General features: G+C 38.1%; 1 protein-coding gene and 1 long non-coding RNA gene across 2 annotated transcripts in view; one reads left to right on the top strand and one right to left on the bottom strand.

Moving 5' to 3' along the window:
- Nucleotides 1–2,221, bottom strand: part of LOC108495232 — a 51,753-nt gene extending 49,532 nt beyond the window's left edge. Inside the window, exon 1 of the long non-coding RNA XR_001874039.1 lies at nucleotides 1,799–2,221. This is a non-coding gene — a long non-coding RNA (uncharacterized LOC108495232). The remainder of the gene's footprint in view (nucleotides 1–1,798) is intronic.
- Nucleotide 2,222: 1 nt separating this feature from the next.
- On the top strand, nucleotides 2,223–22,469 carry CCDC39 (coiled-coil domain containing 39). The gene is made up of 20 exons (XM_017810698.1): nucleotides 2,223–2,399; nucleotides 2,768–2,887; nucleotides 3,976–4,122; nucleotides 5,134–5,292; nucleotides 6,247–6,339; nucleotides 6,425–6,553; nucleotides 7,069–7,260; nucleotides 8,864–8,967; nucleotides 9,288–9,420; nucleotides 12,311–12,505; nucleotides 13,189–13,353; nucleotides 14,585–14,722; nucleotides 15,972–16,180; nucleotides 17,136–17,259; nucleotides 18,448–18,607; nucleotides 19,364–19,470; nucleotides 20,680–20,820; nucleotides 20,954–21,133; nucleotides 21,363–21,433; nucleotides 22,023–22,469. Exons 1-20 carry the CDS (start codon nucleotides 2,289–2,291, stop codon nucleotides 22,183–22,185), a joined length of 2,841 nt encoding a protein of 946 aa, XP_017666187.1. The 5' UTR covers nucleotides 2,223–2,288; the 3' UTR covers nucleotides 22,186–22,469.
- Nucleotides 22,470–22,638: the final 169 nt, after the last annotated feature.

The following is a 22,638-nucleotide window of genomic DNA, read 5'->3' as shown; positions in this document are numbered from 1 at the left end:
GCTGGAGAAGGAAAAAGCTGTACAAAGAAAAGCATATAATGGAGATTTGTTTAGTCAGGGTCAGGCAAGAGAAACTGAAGTGTTGGAATTTCCATGAAAATTGTGAATTAATACTCTTGACTCATATAACACTTTATACTTCTCAGACACTATGTATAAATCTGCACTCACAAAAACATGAACAGAAAGTTTATGACTACAAAAATTCAAAAGTTCGGTATGTGTATTAAATAACTGGATCAAGATTGATTTAATTAGGTTTCTTGCATGTATACATTATGGCATGTGATTATAAATCACCATTTTTCACTGGAAGCCTTGCTTAGCAAACAGGACTGCCTGCTCACCTAATAACAAACAGCTATCTGATAATTTGCTTTCTTCTTCTCAGGCACTATGTGGTCTTATGTTATTTCACACACAAGCTCAACTCAAGATTATCAGGTGCTCATCACTGCAATGCCACATTGAATTACAGATGTTAATTTAAAATCTCTGCAAGGCAAGTTGCATTTATTTTTCACATGCAGTGAGAAAAAGGAGGTTCTCGTTTTGGGTAGGAAGGAAGGGGCTGCTACCATGTGCACAGTGATGTGCCATTGTAGTCTCTGACATCTTTCTAGTAGCTTGTAGCATCTTTGGAATTCCCCCTTTTCATTCAGTCAGGTCAGGTCACTGCACTCTGCAATACCTGGCTCTTGGCACGGACCCTCCAGCAGGTCAAAAATATTATTCAGCACATCCTATAAACACCCACAGTCCATCATGCCAGGTAAGACAACAGGGGCAAAAAAGATCTGCCTCACAAGGTCTGTATTTTTTCCACAGGTAGCTTGAGGCACTGAACCCTGTACCATTCCTCTGTTTTAGAGAAACTGTTGCTTATGAACACTGTTCATATTTTTTCTTTCAATACTTCAGTAATGATAATGTGGGACTCTTCTCAGGGGATGATCAGTGAAGCAACCTGCACAACACTGCAAGTCTCCATTTTGGTGCCTCCTTATCAGGATTGACTTTCACTTGTCTTCAGCAATTTTTTCTTCTCTGAAAATACCCCATACCACATGCACATATCTAGCAAGATCACTGTCTTCTGCTATGGGCAGTGTTGCTAATATACCATGGGCTCGTTGTGTAACAAACATCACTGCAAACTCCTTGCTCCTCCAAACCATCTCCCAACCATTTGCCAGTGCTTATTGCTGTTTTGCTCAGGCACTTTTTAATCATGCTTTGATTAATTCCTTTAATGTCTTTTCAGATGCCTCAGCCAGACAATACTCACCAATAGAGGGTTTCTCTGTCAAGACTATGCTTCCTCTTTTTAGGGACTTTTTACAAGAGTATGTAATGACAGGACAAGGGGGAATATTTTCAAACTAAAAGAGAATAGATTCAGAGTAGATATTAGGAGGAAGTTCTTTGCTGTGAGGATGGTGAGGCAATGGCACAGCTTGCCCAGAGAAGTTGTGGATGCCCCATCTCTGCAAGTGTTCAAGGCCAGGCTGGATGGGGTTTGGAGAAAACTAGGCTAGTGGAAGGTTTCCCTGCCCGTAGCAGGGGGGGTTGGAACTAGATGGTCTTTAAGGTCCCTTCCAACCTAAACCATTCTGTGATCCTATGATTCCTGCCAAGGCTGGTGTCCCTGTCTCCATCCATGAATGGTGGAGCTCAATGACACATAATTATTTGCAGCCCAGCAGTACAGATGGGTACAAAAGGTAACATCCAAGTTCATACGGACACAGCATTAGTGTTTATGGACACCTGAACGCAATCTGGCTCAGGAACCCACCTGTTAATTGTGAAGATAGTTCAGAAACAGGACACACGCTGTGTACCTTCCCAGACCCCTCTTATGTGGTGCCACCAGTAGCAGGTGGGCTGTCCCGCTGTGTGATCCCAAACCTATTTGGTGCCACCAGCAGCAGGCATGTTGTCCTGCTGTGTGACCCCAGAACTGTTTGGTGTCACCAGCAGCAGGCGGGCTGTGTGACCCCAGACCCGTGGCTCGGGCTGGCGCTGGCAGGGAGCAGCTGAGTCCGGGGGGGCTCTGAGGCGCTGCCAATGCCTCTGGGTCTGACACCCCCTCTGCGCACACGGTAACCCCCGTGACCCGCAGACAGCCGCGTTCCTGCAGGCACCGAGCCCAGGACTGTCCCCGCCCGGTGCCCCGGCCCGGCCCGGGGGCGGTGCCGCCTGAGGCGCCGTTGCCTCCCGCTGCCGCCCGTTGCCAAGCGCCCGGAGCCGCCACAGCCCCGGCCCTGCGCGGCACCATCGCGGCCATGGAGAGCTTGGACAGCTCCTCCACGGCTTCGGTGCTGGCCGAGCTCGGCTGGGACAGCGCCTACGCCGTGCCCGTGGCCAACGCCGAGAACAAGGCGCTGGAGGACGAAGTGAGCGCGGGGCTGCAGCCGGGAGGGAGCGGAGCCCGCCTGCCCCCCGCGGCCGGGGAGGGAGGGAGGGATGGAGGGAAAACCTACGAGTTCCGCGGAGCTGCGGAGGGCACCCGGGAGGGAAATCCTGCCTCCGAGCGTGGGACCCGCATCCCCCGAGCCCCCCGGGAGGAGGAACGGGATCTGTGCGGTCCATTAGTAAAGCTCGGGGTTTTCCCCTGAAACCTCTCATTTCAATGCTTTGGAGGAACGCAGCGTGTGCTTCTTACATTTTTTTAATTAATAATCGCAATGACTTATCCTTAAGTAGTTGCAGGTAATAAGCGCTCAGCTGCAAATAGTCACTTGGCGATTCTAATCTTAAACAGCTGCATAAGATGCAAAAGGAAAAAGCGAACCTGAGGAATGAGCTGACCAACTTTAAGGAGCGCATAGAAGCCATGACGGCTCATTTGAAGAACGTGAGACAAGACTTAAGCTTCTCTCAGGTAAATCACCACCACAAGCTGATCTGCTTTATCAGACAGACTTGTAACCTGAGTGTCTCTCTGTGGCTGGTATCCCTGTACATTTTGCCAGCTTTGTTAGAGATTTTTTTTTTTAGGCCTTTTCTCCCAGGATTTCCACAAGAAACAAAAATTAAACTATATATCTGAGTGATATTATTTGATGGTCATTAAGAAGATCACCCTAGGTCAAATGAATGTACCTAGAAGAAAGCCAAGGAGGATACATTTTAGAATTCTTCATGAATGGGGGCTTTCAAAATTATTAAGAAAAAATTGATCAAGGAAAACAAAACATCAGTGTATGGGAAGAACAAATTTATACTCTTTATAATGGTCAAGAATTAGTGGTGAAATGCTAGTGAAGAGTTAATTTACAGACCTGAAAAATGACGTGAGATGGTTAAAGTGTAAGTCTACACACTAAGTTAATTGGCCAAAATGGGTAGTTTAGATTTCTAAAGAGTTTGGAGTCAAAGCTTTACCCCCTTTAGGTAAAATCTCCTAGGTGAAAAACTCTTATTCCCTGCAGCTGAATAACGTCTTAATGTTTGGGGGTTTTTTGTGTGCCAGATTCAAGTTTTAATTTGAATTAGAGGAAAGAAAGATTAGACAATACAGAGGTACTGCCATGGGCCAGCCTGGTGGAGGTCTGTCTCATCTCAAAACAATAAATTTTTTTTTTATTTTATTTTCCTGCACCTGCTGAATCTGATGTAAAGTCACTAGTGATTAAGAGACTAAGATTCTAAGATTTTTATGTTGAAAGGTTAGGATTTCTGAATCTTGGGTGAAAAATCTTTGAGTTTTTAGGGCTATAAATGGTTGGTCTGTGGATACAATGATACAATGTGAGTATGTGTGTTTATATGTATATATATAAAAATATAAGAATACATGTATTTGAGATACTAAAACCCAAACAATAAAGTTTCTCTGAAAAATTCCTACATTTACGTGGTGAAATCACACCATCTGTGACTTGGGATTTGATTGTGTGTAGAAAAAAGTTTGTTTGTTGATATATACCTTTTGTTTGTTGTAAAATGCTGCAATTCATTATTCTGCAGTATCTTTACAGAGCCAGAGAGAATGAAATTGAAACTGAACAACACTTTAAAGCCCTTGCTGAGAGAGAATGTGGGCGTCTCAAAAGTGACCTTAAACGACTGCAAAATGAGTTGATTTCCTTAGGAGAAAAGAAAAACAGACAAGAAGTAAGGTTTAAAATTTTTGGAAGAGAACACCTGTATTGCAAAATTTTATAGCTTGTCCTCACTTGCACTTACAGAAACAGTAGTATAAGTCAAGAATGGCTAATTATAATTAAAACTTCTGAACTGTAGTAGATGACCTGGATGTGCTTTTCCCTGGGAAGGCAAATAAAAGGACACTGAGGATCTCCTTGCTTAGACTTGTCAAGACTTAGCAAACATTAATTAGGTACTGAAAGACTTTTGTTCCTAATGCCAGATACAGAGCCACACATCCATATCACTGTCTTGTTAATTCTCACAGGTATTTTCTTTATGGTTTAAAAATTAAATTGTTGGTGGCAATCTTCTCCACGTAAAATAAACTCCGGGCATGATTTCAAGATCAAACATTTGTTTCACGTAAAAAGTAATCTAATGCTATCCAATTATAAGTGGTTTTCTGGGATTGGAAATGTCTCTTTTTCTTTCTATGAATTATTTAAATTATTTTTTTAATTTGCTCTATTTCTTCTGATTAAGGCTGTTTGTAATCTCTGGTCTTTCCAAATGGGTAGCGGGATGAAGATATTCTCACTATTCTGCTGGGTGCAGATTGTCTCATTTTAATGTCAGGAAGTCTCTTCACAGTCACGTGGGGACATTTGAAAATTGACATGTAAGATAAGGATCTAAGAGCTTGGTCTTAGTATGTGAGGGAGGAACTTTAACTTTTGATGCCTCAGATCAGTTTATTATGTGGAATAAATATCCCACATTTAAAATTTATTTAAATTATTTTCAAAATTATTTGCATTTCAAATTTGTGACAACTTACTGTCTTGTTTCTTCTTTGAGAGCAGGACATCCAACAGCATTCCTCCAGTATAACACACAACTAATAAAAAACCTAGCAATTCTATGGACAAGATGTGTGTAAATTTGTTACAGTAGCCTGAACTGATTGCTTCAATTACTATTCAATGAATATTAGACATTTTGTATTGACCCTTTAATTTTCTCTTGTTTCATAAGAATACTATCAGTAAAACAATTCAGAAGTTGGAAGACTTAAAAGAACAGATGAACTGTGATGAGGAAGTCCTGGAGAGCTGGCTAAAGGAATTAAATCGTACAGATAATGACGCTCTTGCAATCCAGAAGTATGCACAGCAAGATGAAGGGAAACTAGGAGTAAGTAGAAATGCAAACAAAATGGAAAACTGTTTGGGCATTTGAAGACCTTGTTATATTATTGAGTCAGATAAGATGGAAATGAGATTTTGTACAACAGTGCTTTTAAATTGGTTTCCATTTAGCACAACAGTGCAATTCCATATGAGGTTCATTTTCAAGATCAGAGAGAACAACTTTTACAGCAATGAAAGGCATGATTTAAGACATTAATTTGCTTGTTTGTCTGGGTAAAATTTAAATTTTTCTGAGAGGGTGCACAAATAGATAATAAAATCTGGAAAACAGTGCCACTGAACTCAGAGGAGTTGGATCAAAAATCCACCCCAAGTGTGGATGAATAGTGTAGGTTTCCCTTTTAGAACCAAATTTGTCAATATGGCTGAAAACAAAGTACAGCTACCTCAGTAAAGCTAACTGGAATAATGAAAGATATAAACATATATATCTGTATAAACAGAGATTCCAGTCACAAGTTGATACTTTCTAAGGGTTAGTTCTCAAGTATATTATTAATATAGAGACAAGTAACCTGGGTTATTATTCTTTTTAGCCTTTAAATACAATGAGGAGAAATTTGATTTTTACTCATTAAGTACTTAACTCAAAAACTTTAGTTTACACAAACAGTCTCGCTGCTATCATTTACAGGAGCAGTCACACAGCATAGTAGGAAGAGTGAAGTGAAGTAGGACACCACATATGCATTTACACACAGTTGGGAGGATACTTGGCCCTTGCTGCAGTCTGGTCCCAAGGGCTGACAAAATTATGGCCTCTTATATGACTGAAAATCTGGGAGGCTAAACTGTCAGCTTTTTGTTCTCTAAAGCAGAATAAAATTGATGCCTCAGTAATTCAACCCCTAATTGTTTGTACCAGGGCTTTAAGAAACTATAAGATGTGATCTGTTTATTTTCAAACACATATATTTTCATATCCTTTCATTTTCAGGCATTAACCTTTCAAGTAGAAAAGTTGACCATACAGGCAAATCAGAAGCGCAGAGCTCTTGATAATGAGCTTACAGAGACCTTAACAGCTCAGGTTTGTGCTTAAGGTTCTTGGAGATCCCTGGTTACATGTGACATTTTTAACACCAGGAATCATGGGGGTACTTTCTTTTAAACAGATGGAGCTTGACAGGGCAGCTGAAGATTGTCGCCGAGTTCATCAGGAAAGGCAAGAAGTCATCAGGCAGTGGGAGAATGCAATACAACAGATGCAAAAAAGAGATCAACAGATTGATCATTGTGCTTTGGTAAAACTGCTGGAACTGATCCATATCTGGACTTTGCTTGGTTTGGTTTTTTTCTTTTTAAACATCAGAACTACAGTATAATTTTCCCAGTAGCTAATCTTTTACTTAACCTTTCAAAATACACAGTTTTCACTGAATAGCTATAAATCTGTCAAGTAAAGAAAGCCTTATTACTGTTAATAATTTTCCTCTTGCATTTCATCTGTTGCAAGTCTATCTGAATGTTTGTTTAGCTTTTTTTCCCCTATTTACTCAATCAAAAATTATTTTCATATGAGTTTGTAGTGTCACTTTTTTTTGAAATTATTGGAATATTTTGGAAGTTTTCAATCCAAAACAATTGTAGTAATTGGTGTTGTGAAGGAGGTGTGGAATAAAGTAATTTTAAGGATGATAACGGGGCTGTCTCGTGCAAATAATAGTTATAATAGCAATTGGTCTTCTGGTTGTATCTTTAATTAATCTAACATATCTTAACTAATGCAAACAAATATAAAATACTTTTATCCTGATAGCTAATTGCAGAGATAAAACAGGAGATCAGAAAGAAAGAAATTGTGCTGAAAGAGAAGACTGCCTTTTTGGTAAATGAAACTCTTAATAATATGGAATATGAAAAGAAAATCTCTTCTGCTGAACGGAAAGCCAACCGCCTCCGAATTGAGTATCAAACTCAGGAAGCCAACAGGGTTCGTCTGCAGGATGAGGTGAGGATGACCAAACAGCTCAGAAAAACAGTCTGAAACTCTAACTGTGGTCCAGATGGAGGAAATACAGGAGTAGCATTTCCTTTTCCCTGGTTTTATGCTAGACTCTTAATAATTCAACAAAATGTTGCTCTTCTCAGCCTACTCCTGATTATTGGGATCTGAATCCTTAATCCTTTTATTGAGAGTGGTGAAAAGATTAGCTGGTATTCTCTGTTGTGTTGGTGTAAGATGGATGAATTTTCTCTTAAATGGTTCTCTTAATGGTTCTCTTATTAGATGCCTCAGGAGGTGTGTCCTGCCTTTAGCATACATAGACTGCAGTACTGTATAAAGATGAGAAATCTCCTCCAGATTCCAAACAATTCCTGTCCTGTGCTCTCAGAAGTGTATGTTGATGGGCCTTGTAATGAGGTTAAAATTCCTGAGGAAAAAACCAAATGGCTTTCTAATCACGAGGCAGTAGGACAGGGCTGCCCTGTGAACAAGCCATGCTTGACATTGTCCATGCTTACTCTACACTTAAAGCTGGGAATGAGCTGCACTGCTTAATGACTTACACACCTGTAGAAGTATTTCTAAGAGGTAATTCAGGTTTCATGGCTCTGTTGAGAAGGGATACACTTGTATTACCTGAGTAAATTTTCTCTCAACAAGAAAATGGTAACACTGGGCTACTCAGCAAGCTTGGTGATTTTTAAAACCCTTGCATCTGCTATTGCCTTAACTTTGGATAGCTTTTCTGTAGCAGATGGTTCATAGATTGATTTCCTAATAAAACTGTAGGTAGCTCAAACAAGGGGTAGGCTATTAGATTACCCTATAATTCATGCTAACTTGAGGGTTCCTAGAATTGGTATATTTTCATCTCAAACTGTGAGATTCTTACTTGAAGTTTTTCACAATTAATACTCCATAATGGGATAATAGAAGTCTCCCATTATTAGAACATCTGTGGCATGCATCTGAGAAACAAGGAAAGAGAGAGTTCAGCCAACAAGTTGTTGGCTCTAAGAAACCTGCTATACATGACCTTGATCAGGTTTCTTCATCTGTGAAAGTGAAGACAATTACACTTATGCTGTTAAGTGATACTTTGAAGAGTAAGCTATTGATTGTAAAGTATTCCTATTGTGTTTAATGACTGTCATGTATTTTTTACCAAATAAAATATCTGTGCATTTTTGTCACAGTGATCCCTTATCTTAATCAAAGTAATTTTATGTACCCAACAAAGTTTGATGTAGAAATATTTATTAGATATATAAGGGCATCCATGTTTCATGAAGAACCTCATCAAAGTCAGCTGTGCACTATAAAACCATGGTTGCACTTGTACAGATGCTGTTGGGCAAACATTGCAGCCACAGGATCTTCATGATCCATTCTGTAGCTGTAATTATTAAGCATTTTCTCCCAGTATTCAGTCTATGTAAATTAGTTTACTAGCTTTGTCAATTTACAGTGCCTTACTTCTCATTTGGAAAGCACTGTTAAAGATTAGTGGCATACTTACCAATAAATAAGTCCCTTACAATTCTAAATATCCTGACACGTACCAAAGTAAATAATAGCTCGATTGCTCTATTTTGTAATTTATTAGCTGGAAGCTTTGAAATCCACTGTGGACAGAACTGCTTCTGATCTAGAGTCTTTAAGAATACAAGTAACCAATCTGAAGAAAGAAATTCAGAAGAAACAAGCCAGGTAAGAAATATCATTTGTAAGGATTAGTAATACAATCAAATCCTTGAGGTAGCGAAGAACCTTAAATAATGTTGATGATTAAAGCCTCCAACTTTCTGGGTCCTTCATGTCCTGCATAGTTTCTGACACTGGGCAATTTAGGGAATACTCAATGTAATCCTTGTTTTTAAAGGGTGTGAAAAAATCCTTTGGATTTGGATATCATAGACTGAAGTTTAGCCCACTTCATACAGCAACTGCTCAGTCAGGTTAGCTGCTTGCTTTTGGCAGTTGTATAGGCAACCAACATTTAACTTGTTAAATCATGTCATTTTGTTTAGATTAAACTTTATTATTGAAGGAAATATAAATCTTTCCGATAAACTGAAGCTTGTGACTGAGGAGACACTCAGTTCAGAAGAGAAAGCTTTAAGGATGGAAGAAATACTGAAAGCAGAAGAAAAAGCTGTTGAGGTAAAATGTTGTTCATGGTTTCCATAAATGAGGATTCACTTGAATTTGCAACTCTGTTATTTTAAAATAATCTCTATTAAAATGAAATGAAAGTATTAATATGACATGTAGCTGTTTCATCAAATGCTGAAGTAATCTGCACGTAGATATGTCAGCATCTGTGCTGAGAAAACTGGAAAATAAGAGATCCTAGTAATTTAGAAGAGTATATTAACATAGGATGTTGATACTCATCAATAACGTTGTGAAAGAGTGAGAATCTTGTCAGGATGACTTTTAAGTAGCATTGCCACTGAAAACTTCTTAGCTTTAGTAGAACACCACCAAAACTTATAAACCTGCAAAGAGCTGTGATTTTGATGAACAGATTAAAAAAGATTTAGAAATCTTTTAATCAGATTTGGCTGGCCTAGTCTGCTCTTCATTATTTTAATTCTACTACATGACACTCTATAACATCTGACTTGTTGTGGCCTATTAAATAATTACTGGCTTGCTTTAGATTCCATTGTGTATAAAGATTTTGATCTGGGAAGCGACATGTGCAAGCTGTAAGGTGACTTTTTTTTACATGTCTAGTAATACTTCCTTTTAAATTCAAACCCCACTTATTATGTTGCCAATTAATTCTAGGAATAAAATAATCTAATTCTTTAGCATCTGGTGAGCTGCAAAGGGCATTTGAATAAATGCAGTGTTGTAATGCAATCATCTGAACTTCCCTGCATTTCAGGAAATGCTTATGCTGTTTTGTCATTGTGCTACTAATTCTCCTAAAGTATTTTCACTATTTAGCTTCTGACTGAACATGAGAGAAATATTTTTAGTATTTTGCTGGACAATTGAGCACTGGATAAGCTGAAGCTTTCATTACTGTAGAATGACCAGGTTAAATTAATGTGACAGCAGGTGTTCACACAAGTGACAACAAAGCTGTATCTGTGCACACCATTGCACACTTTTTTCTTTCCCCCTATTTTGTGTTTTCTGTAGCATGTATGTGAGATAATGCCTTGCAGTAGATTGAATGTTATTTTTCAAACTTTTTAACTCCACAGGCATTAACTGTACATTTTAAATACACTTTCAGAAACTAGAGACAGGAAGTCTTTCCGTTATAGAGAGTTTCTTAATTTACAGACCTTGCTGGTTTGGCTCTTCAGATAATTTGAAAACAAGTTGTAATGGTATAACATTTCATTAAAACCGTATTTGCTTCCCCTTAAGACTGTTTTCAGGGTGGCTAAACCCTTAGCAGGGTTTCTTTACTTGTGTCTGTGGTGGATAACCCAAAATGACATTGAGCCTGGCAGCTCCACAGCTCCAGGGGAATATTTTAGCTAGGATGAACTGTTCTTGAACAATGTCTGCAATGTATTAGTCAGAAGCATGCCTTCCATCACCATTAGACACACAGGACTATTTGCTGCATCTGTTAATTTACTGTGAAGAGATATTTACAGGAACAATGTGGATGAAATGTCCCCATTTTGTGCTCTAGTTCTGGGATACTTCTCCCTCTTCAATTTTTGGCAAAACACTGTTGCACACTGCAGCTTAATGAATATCTTATCTCTATTAACAACCTCACTTAAAGAAAGAGAAACAATTCTGTTAAACAAATTAATTTAGGTATGCACAAAAAACCACAAAGGTCAAAGCAAGATCCAATGACAGTGGCTGAATTCATCATTGCCATTAGCTTCAGAAATACAGCTCAGCACTGGGGACATGCTTAGAAACCAGTTTGCTTCCAAAATTAAATTCCTTTGTTCAGGCATGATCCAAAGACCACTGACATGTGCTACAGTCCATAACAATTTCATATTAAATTTACAGTTGCCTTTTATGTCCTAAGTTTTGGATTTGGAATTGCAGCAAGTTCAACAACAAAAAAATTCTGTTTGGTAGAATGTGGACTGTGACTGTGAACTCTTAAAGAAGGAGCTGAGTTATCTTTCACCATTATTTAAGCCAGCAAGAGGGTTGTATACATATTAAATCAAGAATAAACACATTGTTAACCAACATAGAAAAGTCTGATATCAGGTGTTTTGCATATTAATTTAAATTTACATCTTCAAATTCTGTACCAGCCTTGAGCTAAATGTAAATGAGTCCTTTGGAACAGGAATGGGAAATCACATCACTCATTTTAGGATGTACCTTACAGGAAACTGGCTTGAGCTTTGGATAGTCTTTGGTTATTTGAGTTGAGGAAAGAGGGAGGAAAAGAATAAAATTGTCTTCCTTGTTAGGCTTATAAAAAGAAAATAATCTCAATTTTGTTGGTTTTCAGTACATTTCAGGTTACCTGAAATGTTCACCATTGTCTTCCTGTAACAGACCCTACTAAAACCTCATTTCCTGCACTGATTTAGGTGTTAATGGCAATTTACCTCTGAGAATAAGGAAGGGATTTTAAAATGTGTAATTTTTCAAACAGAATTATTCCAGCTTATATAAATACACATGTACACACAGAGAGTTACAAGTTTTAATAAACCATTGAAAACCTTCGTAATAATTTCTCCAAATATTCACATATGCTGGAGGCAATGTGAATATTTTGTCATCTTTTTTTAAAGAGATGACAGGAATTTAGATTTCTGAAAGGCTGAAAGAGTAGCATTCCTATAATTGGGAAAAAAGTCATATAATAATACAGTAGGATTAGATTTAAAAAATAAATAAAAAATATTACTTCAAGTCAAATACTCTTCTTGCCAACCATTTTGAAGACCTATGAAATTCTATGTTCATATTAATAGATATAGTATTAAAAATTTTAATTTTCCTATATATGACTAATAAAAGCAAGTAATTTCCCAAAAATTACTTCTGATGTGATTAATTACTTCTTTCTGCTTAACAATCAATTTGTTACCAGGAAAAAGAAAATGAAATGAGACAGTTAAAGGAACTACTTTTCAAGAAGAATCAGGAGTTAAAAGTGCAGAAGGATAAGGAGAAGGTTGCTCTATCAGAAATTGAGGGAGCTCAAAAATCACTTAGAAATCTCCAGTGTCGACTGCACAGACTTGATGCAGAACTCTTTAAACAACAGGAATTAATATATAACCAGGTAAAATGTTAATGTACTTTCATACTATGACTGTTTCTTGAGTCTACTGATAGGGAGTTGCTTAAATTCTGTACTCTATAACATCTTTCCATTTGGGAAATGCCATGCAGTACAATTTATTATAAAGTGTGCATTTATTTCTGTCTCTAGATGTACAGATAAAATTGAAATTACTGAAACTTGCTGAAGTATCACCTACATTTTGCACTTGTGTATTTCATTATTTTTTTGCATTTGCTGCTTTTCCCACTAATTTCTAAAATCCATTCTTTACTTTGATCCCTCTGAACCACAGACACCTCAGGGTGTATTTTTTAAGCAATACAAGAGGTACATGCCAAAATCCTGTTATTTACTAATTGGATTATGTGCATATTTCCTATGCACCACTTTGAAAATTTGCTCTTTTATATCAGCATCCACTGGTAACAGCAAGATGGCAACTCCCCTGTAAGCCTCCCTACAGCAGCCTGTGCTGAGTGTGCTTTGTTACTCTTCTAGAAGATTACCCCTGAACCATCACTGCTCATCAGTCATCTCAGATACTTTGCTAATGAGGTCTATAAGCCAGAAATGATTATAAAAACAATAGTTTAATTGGGTGATTGTCCTAAAGCCAACATTTAGATCCAAGTTTATTGCTTATCTCATACTATTAATTCTCTTAAAATTTATTTTAACAGGATTTTTATATTCAGCGAATACAGAGACGGCTGTCACGGTTAGAAGGGGAGGTTAATTCAGATGAAAAAGAAATTTTGGAAGCAAAAGTTGCTGAACTTAAGAAAACCCTAGAAGAAAAAAAAAATGCCTATGATGTTCTACAGGCACAGTACAGGAAACTTCAGGTGACTTCTTTAGCACATCAGGCTGACTGTGCAACATCTAGAAACCTCAGGGAATTAAGGAGATTGGGTCTTATCAATAACACAGATTAAAAGGCATCTGAACTTTATGTAACCCATGTGGAAAATTTCATATATTCCCTATACCCAGAAAAATAGGTTATTACTGCCCAACTGAGACACCTGAGCATGAAGACTAGCATTGCAATGTTGGAAAGACAACTTAGCTTTCATCAAGGTCTTACCAACTGCTTGCAAATGTCTGAGTTTATTGTTAGGACCTTGCAGAAATAGGAGAATGCTATTCTGTGAAGCTGTTACTTTTATATTTTTCATAAATTCATAAGTACAGTTGCATTTAAAGTTGTCCAAAGTCAACATTACTGAACTGAAGGGACAGTTGACCCCATCCTGATCCATAATTCAGAAATACTGTTTTGCTGGTTTTATTCCCATGTGAGAATTTTGCATATACATGCTTGTCCTCTGGTTTTCCTATGCAGTGATCATCCTTAATTCTTTAAAAATGCACTTACCTTTCTTGTAGAGAAAAACCAACCAGTTATTCTGTAGCCAGTTTATTTCTTTTTATAAGTATTGTCTTTGAGTATTAATCAGCTATATTTTAACAAATTTAGAAAACTTTTCAAAGAGAAGCCAGAGAAAGTAAAAAGTCAGTTTTTTTAATAAAACATAACAACTGGTTTCTCAAAGTGATAGCTGAGAAAGAATTTGACTTAATGAGGGGAAGAAACTACTTATAGGAGAGCCCTTTAAATCTTGTCATTGCATGGATCTCCAGTTAATGTTGGGCAAGTAGTGCCCACACCTGAGTTTTGAAGAGATGGGAAATTGAGCAGTGAGCACAATCAAACCTTGAAACCCCCCTCCAGGAATTTTACATATCAAAGACAGATGGTTTTATGAAAATGAACTACAGATATCAAAGTCATGGTCAGACATGCCAGGAGATTTTTTTATCTAGAATAAAATATATGATTATATTAGAATTGCCTTATTGGCCAAACAATCTATATTGTATAAATAACAACTACTAGACTCCAAATAAAACAAGCAGTGACATTAGTATTGCAACAGCACTCTGCCTGAGGACATGCCATGCAGTTTGCAGAGCAGCATATGGACACATGATGACGATGGTTCCCAGTTCCAGGACTTAAAATTATCTCATTTAAAATTAACTGGTAGCTTTTGTTGCAATTTACATTCACAGAATGATGTCCAGTTCGTGAGGAGAACAATTCATAAGACAGGAGAAGAAACAAGTGCTTTGGTGGTGAAGATAGATGAGCTAAATCTTTACAATGAGAGATCAATTCAGGATTTAAAAAAAGCTAAGGCCCTTAAGCAGGTACAGTATTATTCCACAACTTTACTAATACAGGACACATCTGTTTGTTTGGGCTGTTGTCTGCCTCCCATGGTGCTACATCATTATATCCATAAAAATCCTTTTTGTAGTTTTTCTAACTTACCAAACTTTCAGCTTCATCACTATTATCTTACTAGACAAAGTGTTGCTTCTCCTTTCTATACAGCATAAAGTTTGATGAGGTATCAATTTAATCCCACATTAGTTATACCACAGTATCAGTGGATGGTTGCTTTTTTTCTGAGAGGCAATTACCTTTAAAATAGAAAAGGCATTTACTGTTCAAGGATGTCTCTACCTAGCACTGAGTGTTTTTTCTCAATCTGTGATGCCTACTAATAAGTTTGGCACAGTTTTGTTATTAAATTGTGAGGGTTTTTTTCTAGCAGATGGTTTGGATCAATCCATATTCCAAAATAAGGAGTTAGAAACAAAATGGAAGTCCTTCTCCTCATGTTAATAAACAAAAAATATGGTTCCCACTCCTCTATTATTGCACTTTTTTCCTGCAATAAGCTTTAGTTCCTCAAGGAAGCACTAACACAGCAGAACAAGATGGTTTGAGTAGCAGGGACGGTTTGCTGTCAGCTTTACTGGTGCACTTGCTCCTCAATGAAAACTCTTTCCCTAACATGGGACTTTTCTTTGGGGATGAAATTCAGGGCAACAAAAGAAAGAAGCTGATGGCCTAAAACAACTCAGATAAAAATTGGTACAGAGTTTGGGATCCATAAGAGATTTGAAGAAAATGATTCCAAGTGTTTGCACGCTAAGGAAGTTCACCACTTGCTGCTTTTCATAAGCTTTGGTGTATAAAAAGTTAGCTCATGTAACATGACTTGCAGACCTACAGGATCTGGAACATATTCCCAGATGGTTTTAATGGTTCAAGAAAGATATTGACTGCTTCAGAAAATTCCTTGCAAGGTCTCCTAATTTGTTTGAAACCACCTAAACTGAAGAAGTTGTAGATGGAAAAGTCTAACAACTAAAAACTCAGAGTGAATTACCAAGCCTGATGAATTTGTATAAAACCAGTCAGGAAACAATCTACCCCTGTCACACTCACCATGTAAACTGTTGGCAAATAAGAAAATGGCAACATTTTGAAATGCAGAGCAAAATGAGTCTTGCAGTTATATATATATTAAAGGTAAAATAATTAATAAATATTGATTTATTAAATTATAAATAATCATAATTTTGGTACCTTTTTGGCATTTATTAGGACATGATGGTCGACAATAACCTCCTAAAACTAGAACTGAAGCGCCTTAAAGATACTCTGTGTAATAAGACAGAGAAAGTTCTATCAATGGAAAAACAAAGACTGGAGTTAAATAAAGCCATAGCAGAAAGAACTGAGGAAATTAAGATTCATAAGGCAATGCTGGATTCCCAGATAAGACTCGTGGAGCAGGAAAGGCAACGCAGAAGGTAACTGTGCTTATATAAATTAAACCTGTAGCTTTGAGTATATTTTATATGGAGACTTAGTGAAAAGAGAAACATTTTAACCAGTTTCACCCATAGAGAAATTGAAGAAGAAATAAATCTTGCTCAAAGCTAAATACTAAGACAGGAGAGGCCAGCAAGAGATCCCTTCTCTGACATCTAGCTGCAGCTTTAGCCCCTTGGTGATTAGGTTTGTGATATGTTTTGGTTGGTTGGGTTTTCTTCTTCTTTTTAACTAATGAGCTTTCCATTATGTGGAAACATAATGTATAACATAATAAATCTTCCAAATTACATATGTACCCTCTTATAACTTTTCCCTCCTGTAATAACCAGTGCAAAGTATCTGGGAAAGCTTTAGCCCTGAAATCCCAGTGAAATATCCAGCCAAAAATGAACATTCCAGCAGCTGAACTGCCCTGCTAACCACACCCCACACAATGGGAAATTAGAGTGATTTAGAGTGGCTGAGGCTTAACTGCTCACCAAGAGTGCAGACTGTGCCTTTCTTCCTTTGGTAATTACCCAGCTAATTGATACTTTCATGTAATTTGATTTGGGGTCGTTTTCTGCTGTTGCTTGTGCTCATCCAGCAGTGGCAATGTTAAGATACCATCAGTAGGCGCAGCCGTAGGACTGAAACGCCAAATCTGTAAATTTTGGGAAGGACTGTGGCACAGCCTCCCAGGATGCAGTGATCTGGAATGTCAAAATAGATTTGGCTCAGTGTAGGTAACCAGAACAATGGATGTCTGTGGCTGGGAGAACACAGAAAGCAACCAAGACCAGTAGCAGCACAACTGCTGCTCTGCCTGCCTCCTGCTACAGACTGCTGGAATAACACCAGGAATTTAAACTGCCACAGCAAGAACTGCCCACAAAACACTACCAGATAAACACTTTCTCAATCCATTTCTTTTCTCCCAAAACAAATCAGTGCTGAATTTCAAGAATGCCTAAGTAAAATTGACAAACTGAGATGCAGATATGAAATTTTTACTCTTGCCATGATGCCCCCTGAAGGAGAGGAGCAGAAAAGTCAAGCCTACTATGTGATTAAGGTATTTTCTTAATGTATTTCACTTTAATTCAAATATCTAAGCTATAGATTTCCCTGGGCTCTATTCAAGTAACTAAGGCAATCTCTTTGCTTACTGCTTACTTTGAGTCTAATTGTTTTAAGTTATTTGACATTGCTGGTTATTTAAATGATACAGCCATTTCACACGAATCTCTGTGGAGCCTTCATTTTGAGCAGTTTGAACATTTCACTTCAGTGCTCGCTAATTTACAAGACACAAGAATTACTTGCCAAGTGGCAATGCTATGAACTGAAAACTAGTTTATCGCAGTCTCACATGATCTTAAATTCTACTTGTCAGTTATTTCTAGGTATTTATCACATGGTGTTTGCACCTTGAAGAATGTCAGCTTTCCCCTTTCACTTACCAATCATTCATGCATACTTCAGCTTTTAACTGGAAAAAAAAAATCAGTCTTTATCCATAATGCAATACCCTGGTTCTGGAACAGGAATCTATTATTTTTGATCTCCACAAATTCTCTGATATCTTGTTAAGACAAAATGCTTCCACCTGTGAACTTGGCTCTGAAGTTTGTATTTTTCATATTCTTAAGTGTTAAATTTCTTAATGATAGTATTTCTGCTACTGTGAGATCCAGAACAGCAGAAGACCCTCAGCAGAACCCATGTGGTCACTGTGGGTGTATAAAACACCCTCCACACCTACAGAGATTTTTCTCAGTGTCATATTTTCTGAGGGCATAGAAAATATTTCACCTGTTGGCTGTTTCTTAAATCTCGCTGGTCAGGTAAATGAAGAGTTACAAGTAATTCCTAAACTGGATGACTTCTAGCAGTCTCTCTGTGGTTTTATATAATGTACAATCTCAACTCTTGTATTTTGTGGGTGAAGGAAGCAGATGTGAAACATGTGCTGCAGTTCAAGTCAGCAATGCAGGGCATGGACATTGCTCCCTACACTGTGGATGCTGTTGGTCAGGACTTGGAGGGCTTAACTGGAGAGGCAGATATCCATCATGAAATGCACATGGATTAAATACCTCAAAGAACGTCCAGTACTGTAAATAACTAGTCCTTCCAGTCCCCTAGTCACTCAAATCTCAGTTCAAGTGACTTAAACCCCTGGCTGGTATTTTTTTCTCTATAATGATCCTAATACTTTCAGTAAATGTGCAGGCACCTAAAATACCTGTTTTGCTTTCAGGCTGCACAAGAAAAGCAAGCCCTTCAACAAGAAGGTGATGATTTGGAAGCAAAGATCTGCAAAGCTGAAAAAGAAATCGTAGCTCTGGAAAACACTTTGCGTGTTCTTAATAGCTGCAACAGCAACTTCCGAAACTCTTTCAAGGAAGTCACTGAGACAAGTATGTAAAACAGGAATTGCTGTTTGCTGTGGAGGTTGGTGATAATCACACAGCTCGGGTATGTAGTGGGGAAATTCTATGGCACAAAAGAATGAATTAGAGAGACTAAACTGAGAGTAGCAAAAGGGAGTGTAATTCCCACGCTGCTGTGAACAGCTCAGCAGAACAAGCGCAGAAGAAAGTGTAGTCAGGTGTGATTAACTAAGATTTATGTTGTTCTCTCAGATTTGTGTGAAAATCTCTAAGCCTGTATACACTTTGTGAATAGTCGTAAGTAGGAACAGACGGGAGAGGCAAAGCATAAAGATGATTCCTGGGGGATCATCACATGGAGGAATTGGTGTCCATTGGAGTACATGGGCCTAGTGGATAACTGCACTGCCACTCAGACTTCGTAACCTTGCTCTCTCTCTCACAGTGGAACTTTTTGTTTACTGTCTAAAAACCATCACTATGAGAAATTACATAAATAATAAGTATTATCTAGAATTAAGTTTAACTTTTGTGCCCTCTACTGGCTCTGGAACCAGTAGCTTTTACATCATTTTCCCTCATGAAGCTAGTTACTTTTTCAAAGTAATCTGGAATTAGTAGGAGAGTATTTAAAAAACCCACAAATCTTGAAGTTGCTGAAATACCATCAATACCAATATAGTAATACTCTGTGATGCAGCTCCTTTAAGGTCCAACTTATTTTCAAGTGAAAATACAGTTGTATACACAGCAAAAATGCTGCCTCATTGTTTGGGATCACAGGTGAGGAACGTGAGGAAAGACTGAAACTAGAGGAGGAGAAAAGGGTTGCTGATGAAACATACAAATGCAAAAGAAGACAGATCCAGGAACTTCAGGAAAATCTCCAGGTAAAATAAAAGTTCTAGTCAAACAGACAAGACTGCAGCACGTGGCTAAACCCATGCAAGCCATCCTAGAAGAAGATTAGGAAATTGTGGTACAAATTTTTGTCTGGTCTTTTATATTTGAGTGCTTACTTGAATTTTCTTGAATCACAACGAAACTTGAGGTTTTAAGTCACACCTACAGCTAGAAGTTTCAGAGTCCAGAATGCACTGACAGATGCTGTTCTGGCAGCCACTAAAGCAGCTGTGCTTTAGTGTGCAGCACATGCCACTATTGCATCAACACACACATCTTGTGTCCTCTGGCATCTATGTTCCAGGATTTTTCTGGAACAAATTCAGTTTTATTAGCACTGAGGGTGCTTCAGTTTAAACAGAATTAATTTAGCTGACTCATAACATAGCAGGCTGAGCACTAAACACAGGGAAAGGAGAACTTGTGTTCAGGCTCCACAGCAAGGACTCATTCTTGGTTCCCCTGGTTATCAAAAAGCCACTTGGATCTTAAGAAAGAGCAACACTTAATTCTGATGTGTGACATTTAGTTAGAACTTTATTAGGCAGAGGAAATCGAGGAACACTGCCACATGCACAACTGTTCTAAGCCCTGAGTCAACAAACATTCCTATTGCTTATTCTACTAAAGCAGGACATATCTCTTCTTTCAGATGTGTTATTTCTGAAGGTAAAGGGACACAGATCTTCATCAGGGAGTAAACCCTGGGACATAATGAGGTGTTACAGCACACCCTTTCCTGCCTTTTTATTTATTTATTAAAAAAAAAAAAACAAACACAAAAACAGAGCTGCCCTTATGGAGCAGATTTTATTCATTCCAGTCAAAGGTATCCATCTTTTTCCACAGGAAACTATGTTGGGGTTTCTTAGGATAGCTTGCACTAGTAAATTGGTGGTGTGCCAAGTAAATAATTTGTAGACACTGCTCAGAAGCACATCTGAAAACACATACCTGCAACCTCACTAACAGTACCTTTAAAGTAATTTTTTAAGATATGTAAATTACCTGGTAGTAACTTTATCCAGGTCTGTGTCCACTAAACAAAGTTTTGAGTTATTGATAGCACTAATTGCTTGAGGTACATCTAGAAACAAGTAGTAATGACAACAAACCCTTCCACAAAGAAATACAAAAAGTGAAAGGATACCAAAACTGCTTTATAAACTAACACTGCCATTCAAATGAACTTGCAGAGCATGGAACAATACCTTGATGTAGCAGAGAAGCAGAAAGCCCTCTTCCAAGAGCAAAAGGAGGAAAAACAAGATCTTATTCTGCAGCTGAACAAGGACATTGAAGAACAGAAGCCAAAACTAGAAAGGGTTATAAAACAGGTTTGTATGTTACTGACAACTTCTACCTTTGTAGTGATAGTAGTGTGGGTTAAACTCTGGTTTTAGCTTAGCAGGGTTCTGAAACAGTGTTGTATTTTCATAAGAACAATGCTTTAAAAATATTTGTGTTAAGTGTTCCAGACTATCCAGAGAAATTCAGTCTCTGAGGCAAAATGGAACAAAAACAGAGGAAGAGAGAGACATTGATCTTCGGGAATTGAAAAGCTTCAACAGAACCGTCAACCAAGTGATAGCTGATGTTCTAGAAACAAATCCTGGTTTAACTGCAACCTTTCAAATGTACTTTAACCAGGTGAGCTTTCCAGTTAACTGCCACCAAAATCTTGAGTGAGAGCTCCAGCCTACTGCTGAGCTTCTTTAAGGGCAACTCCTAAATTCAACAATATACTTACAGTAAAACAGGAAAATGTTCATCTCTTTTCCACAGCTCTGCAAATACCCAGCACTATAAACCCTCCTGATATCCCAGTCCTATTATACAACTACCACTTCAGCTTGTTTTTTCTTTTCAAATTTTCTAGTCCAATTTAGAGCTTCCTACTGCTTCTGCTGATGGTAGTCAGAGTTCTCAATCCACACGACATACTACCAGGTAAGTACTAGCATTGTTGGGTTGGTTTGAGTTTTTTTCAGATAAAGTTTAAACCAGCAGAATTTTTCACTCCCAAAGGTCTTCTCAATTGTCTCTACTTTCTGAGGACTCTATAAAAACTTTCTTCTTACACTGTCCTTTAAGTTTACCAGATTTTTCTAGCACATGATGAAGTTTACTTCAGCATCCATCAGTTTAAAATAAAACTGTAATTACAGAATAATTGCATTTACATTTCCTAACCCTGCTCTATTTAAAAAGTGTTTTTACAATATAAAAGCACAACTTTGAGCCACATTTTACACTTGGTAGTGTGAACTCCCCTTCCTGATTAAATAGAGAAAATATATATGCTTTTACTGATATCTTCTTCCCCTGTCCAAGGTATGCTCACATAGTGCCTGTGCCACACTGACCAGTTATGGTCTAACATTCCCAGAGGTTACTGAAGCCACTAGTGAGATCTCTGCAGGAGATCTCAGCTGGAATGAACACAGCTGCTGGGTGGCTGCTTTGTGAGCCACCCTTGGCAGCTCTGTTTTAGATAAAGGAATTTCTGTATCTTGATCAGTAAATTTTTGTCTTTCAGATCCTTCAGAAGAACAAGTTCAGTCTCTAGTCAGGCTTCATCCCTCAAAGTTGTTGAGCTGACCTTGCCTCTCCCCACTCCTGAAGAAGCAGCAGCTGTTGGCTCACAGCCACCCAGCAGAGGCAGCACCTCTGGTATTTTTAAAGGCAAAAAGAAGTTGTAAGTCATCTAGTTGAGATTCCTTAATTTTTGCAACTGACCTATATCCATGGAGTTACCTGGAACACTTGCAGCAGAAGTACAATTGTTATTGTGTGGGCTGACAGGTATTTGCTCCCGAGTGTGGTTCTGACACCCACCTTTGCAGATCTCACTGGGGACAGCATTACCTCCTCCTTCAGTAATGCAACCACTGCCTTCAGGCTGCTTGTAAAGCACATCCCAACAACAATGCTCAAAACCAAAGGTTCATACTTAAACTTACCTAGACAATAAACACTGTTATAAAACCTCTCTTCTACTTTAGTTGGTTGGGGGTTTTTTTTAACATTAGAGAACATTTGATATATTTAAAGAATGTAATACACTTGCCTTCACAGACAGGGGAGGGTTCCACTGAATTGGACCAGTGACGAGTATGAAACATCCCAGCAACATTAACAAAAACCCAGACACA

This window comes from Lepidothrix coronata, unplaced genomic scaffold (genome assembly GCF_001604755.1).
Source record: "Lepidothrix coronata isolate B3197 unplaced genomic scaffold, Lepidothrix_coronata-1.0 Scaffold29, whole genome shotgun sequence".
In the NCBI taxonomy this organism is placed as follows: Eukaryota; Metazoa; Chordata; class Aves; order Passeriformes; family Pipridae; genus Lepidothrix; species Lepidothrix coronata.
The sequence above is the reverse complement of the archived record's forward strand: the minus strand, read 5'-3'. Positions and strand labels throughout refer to the sequence as shown.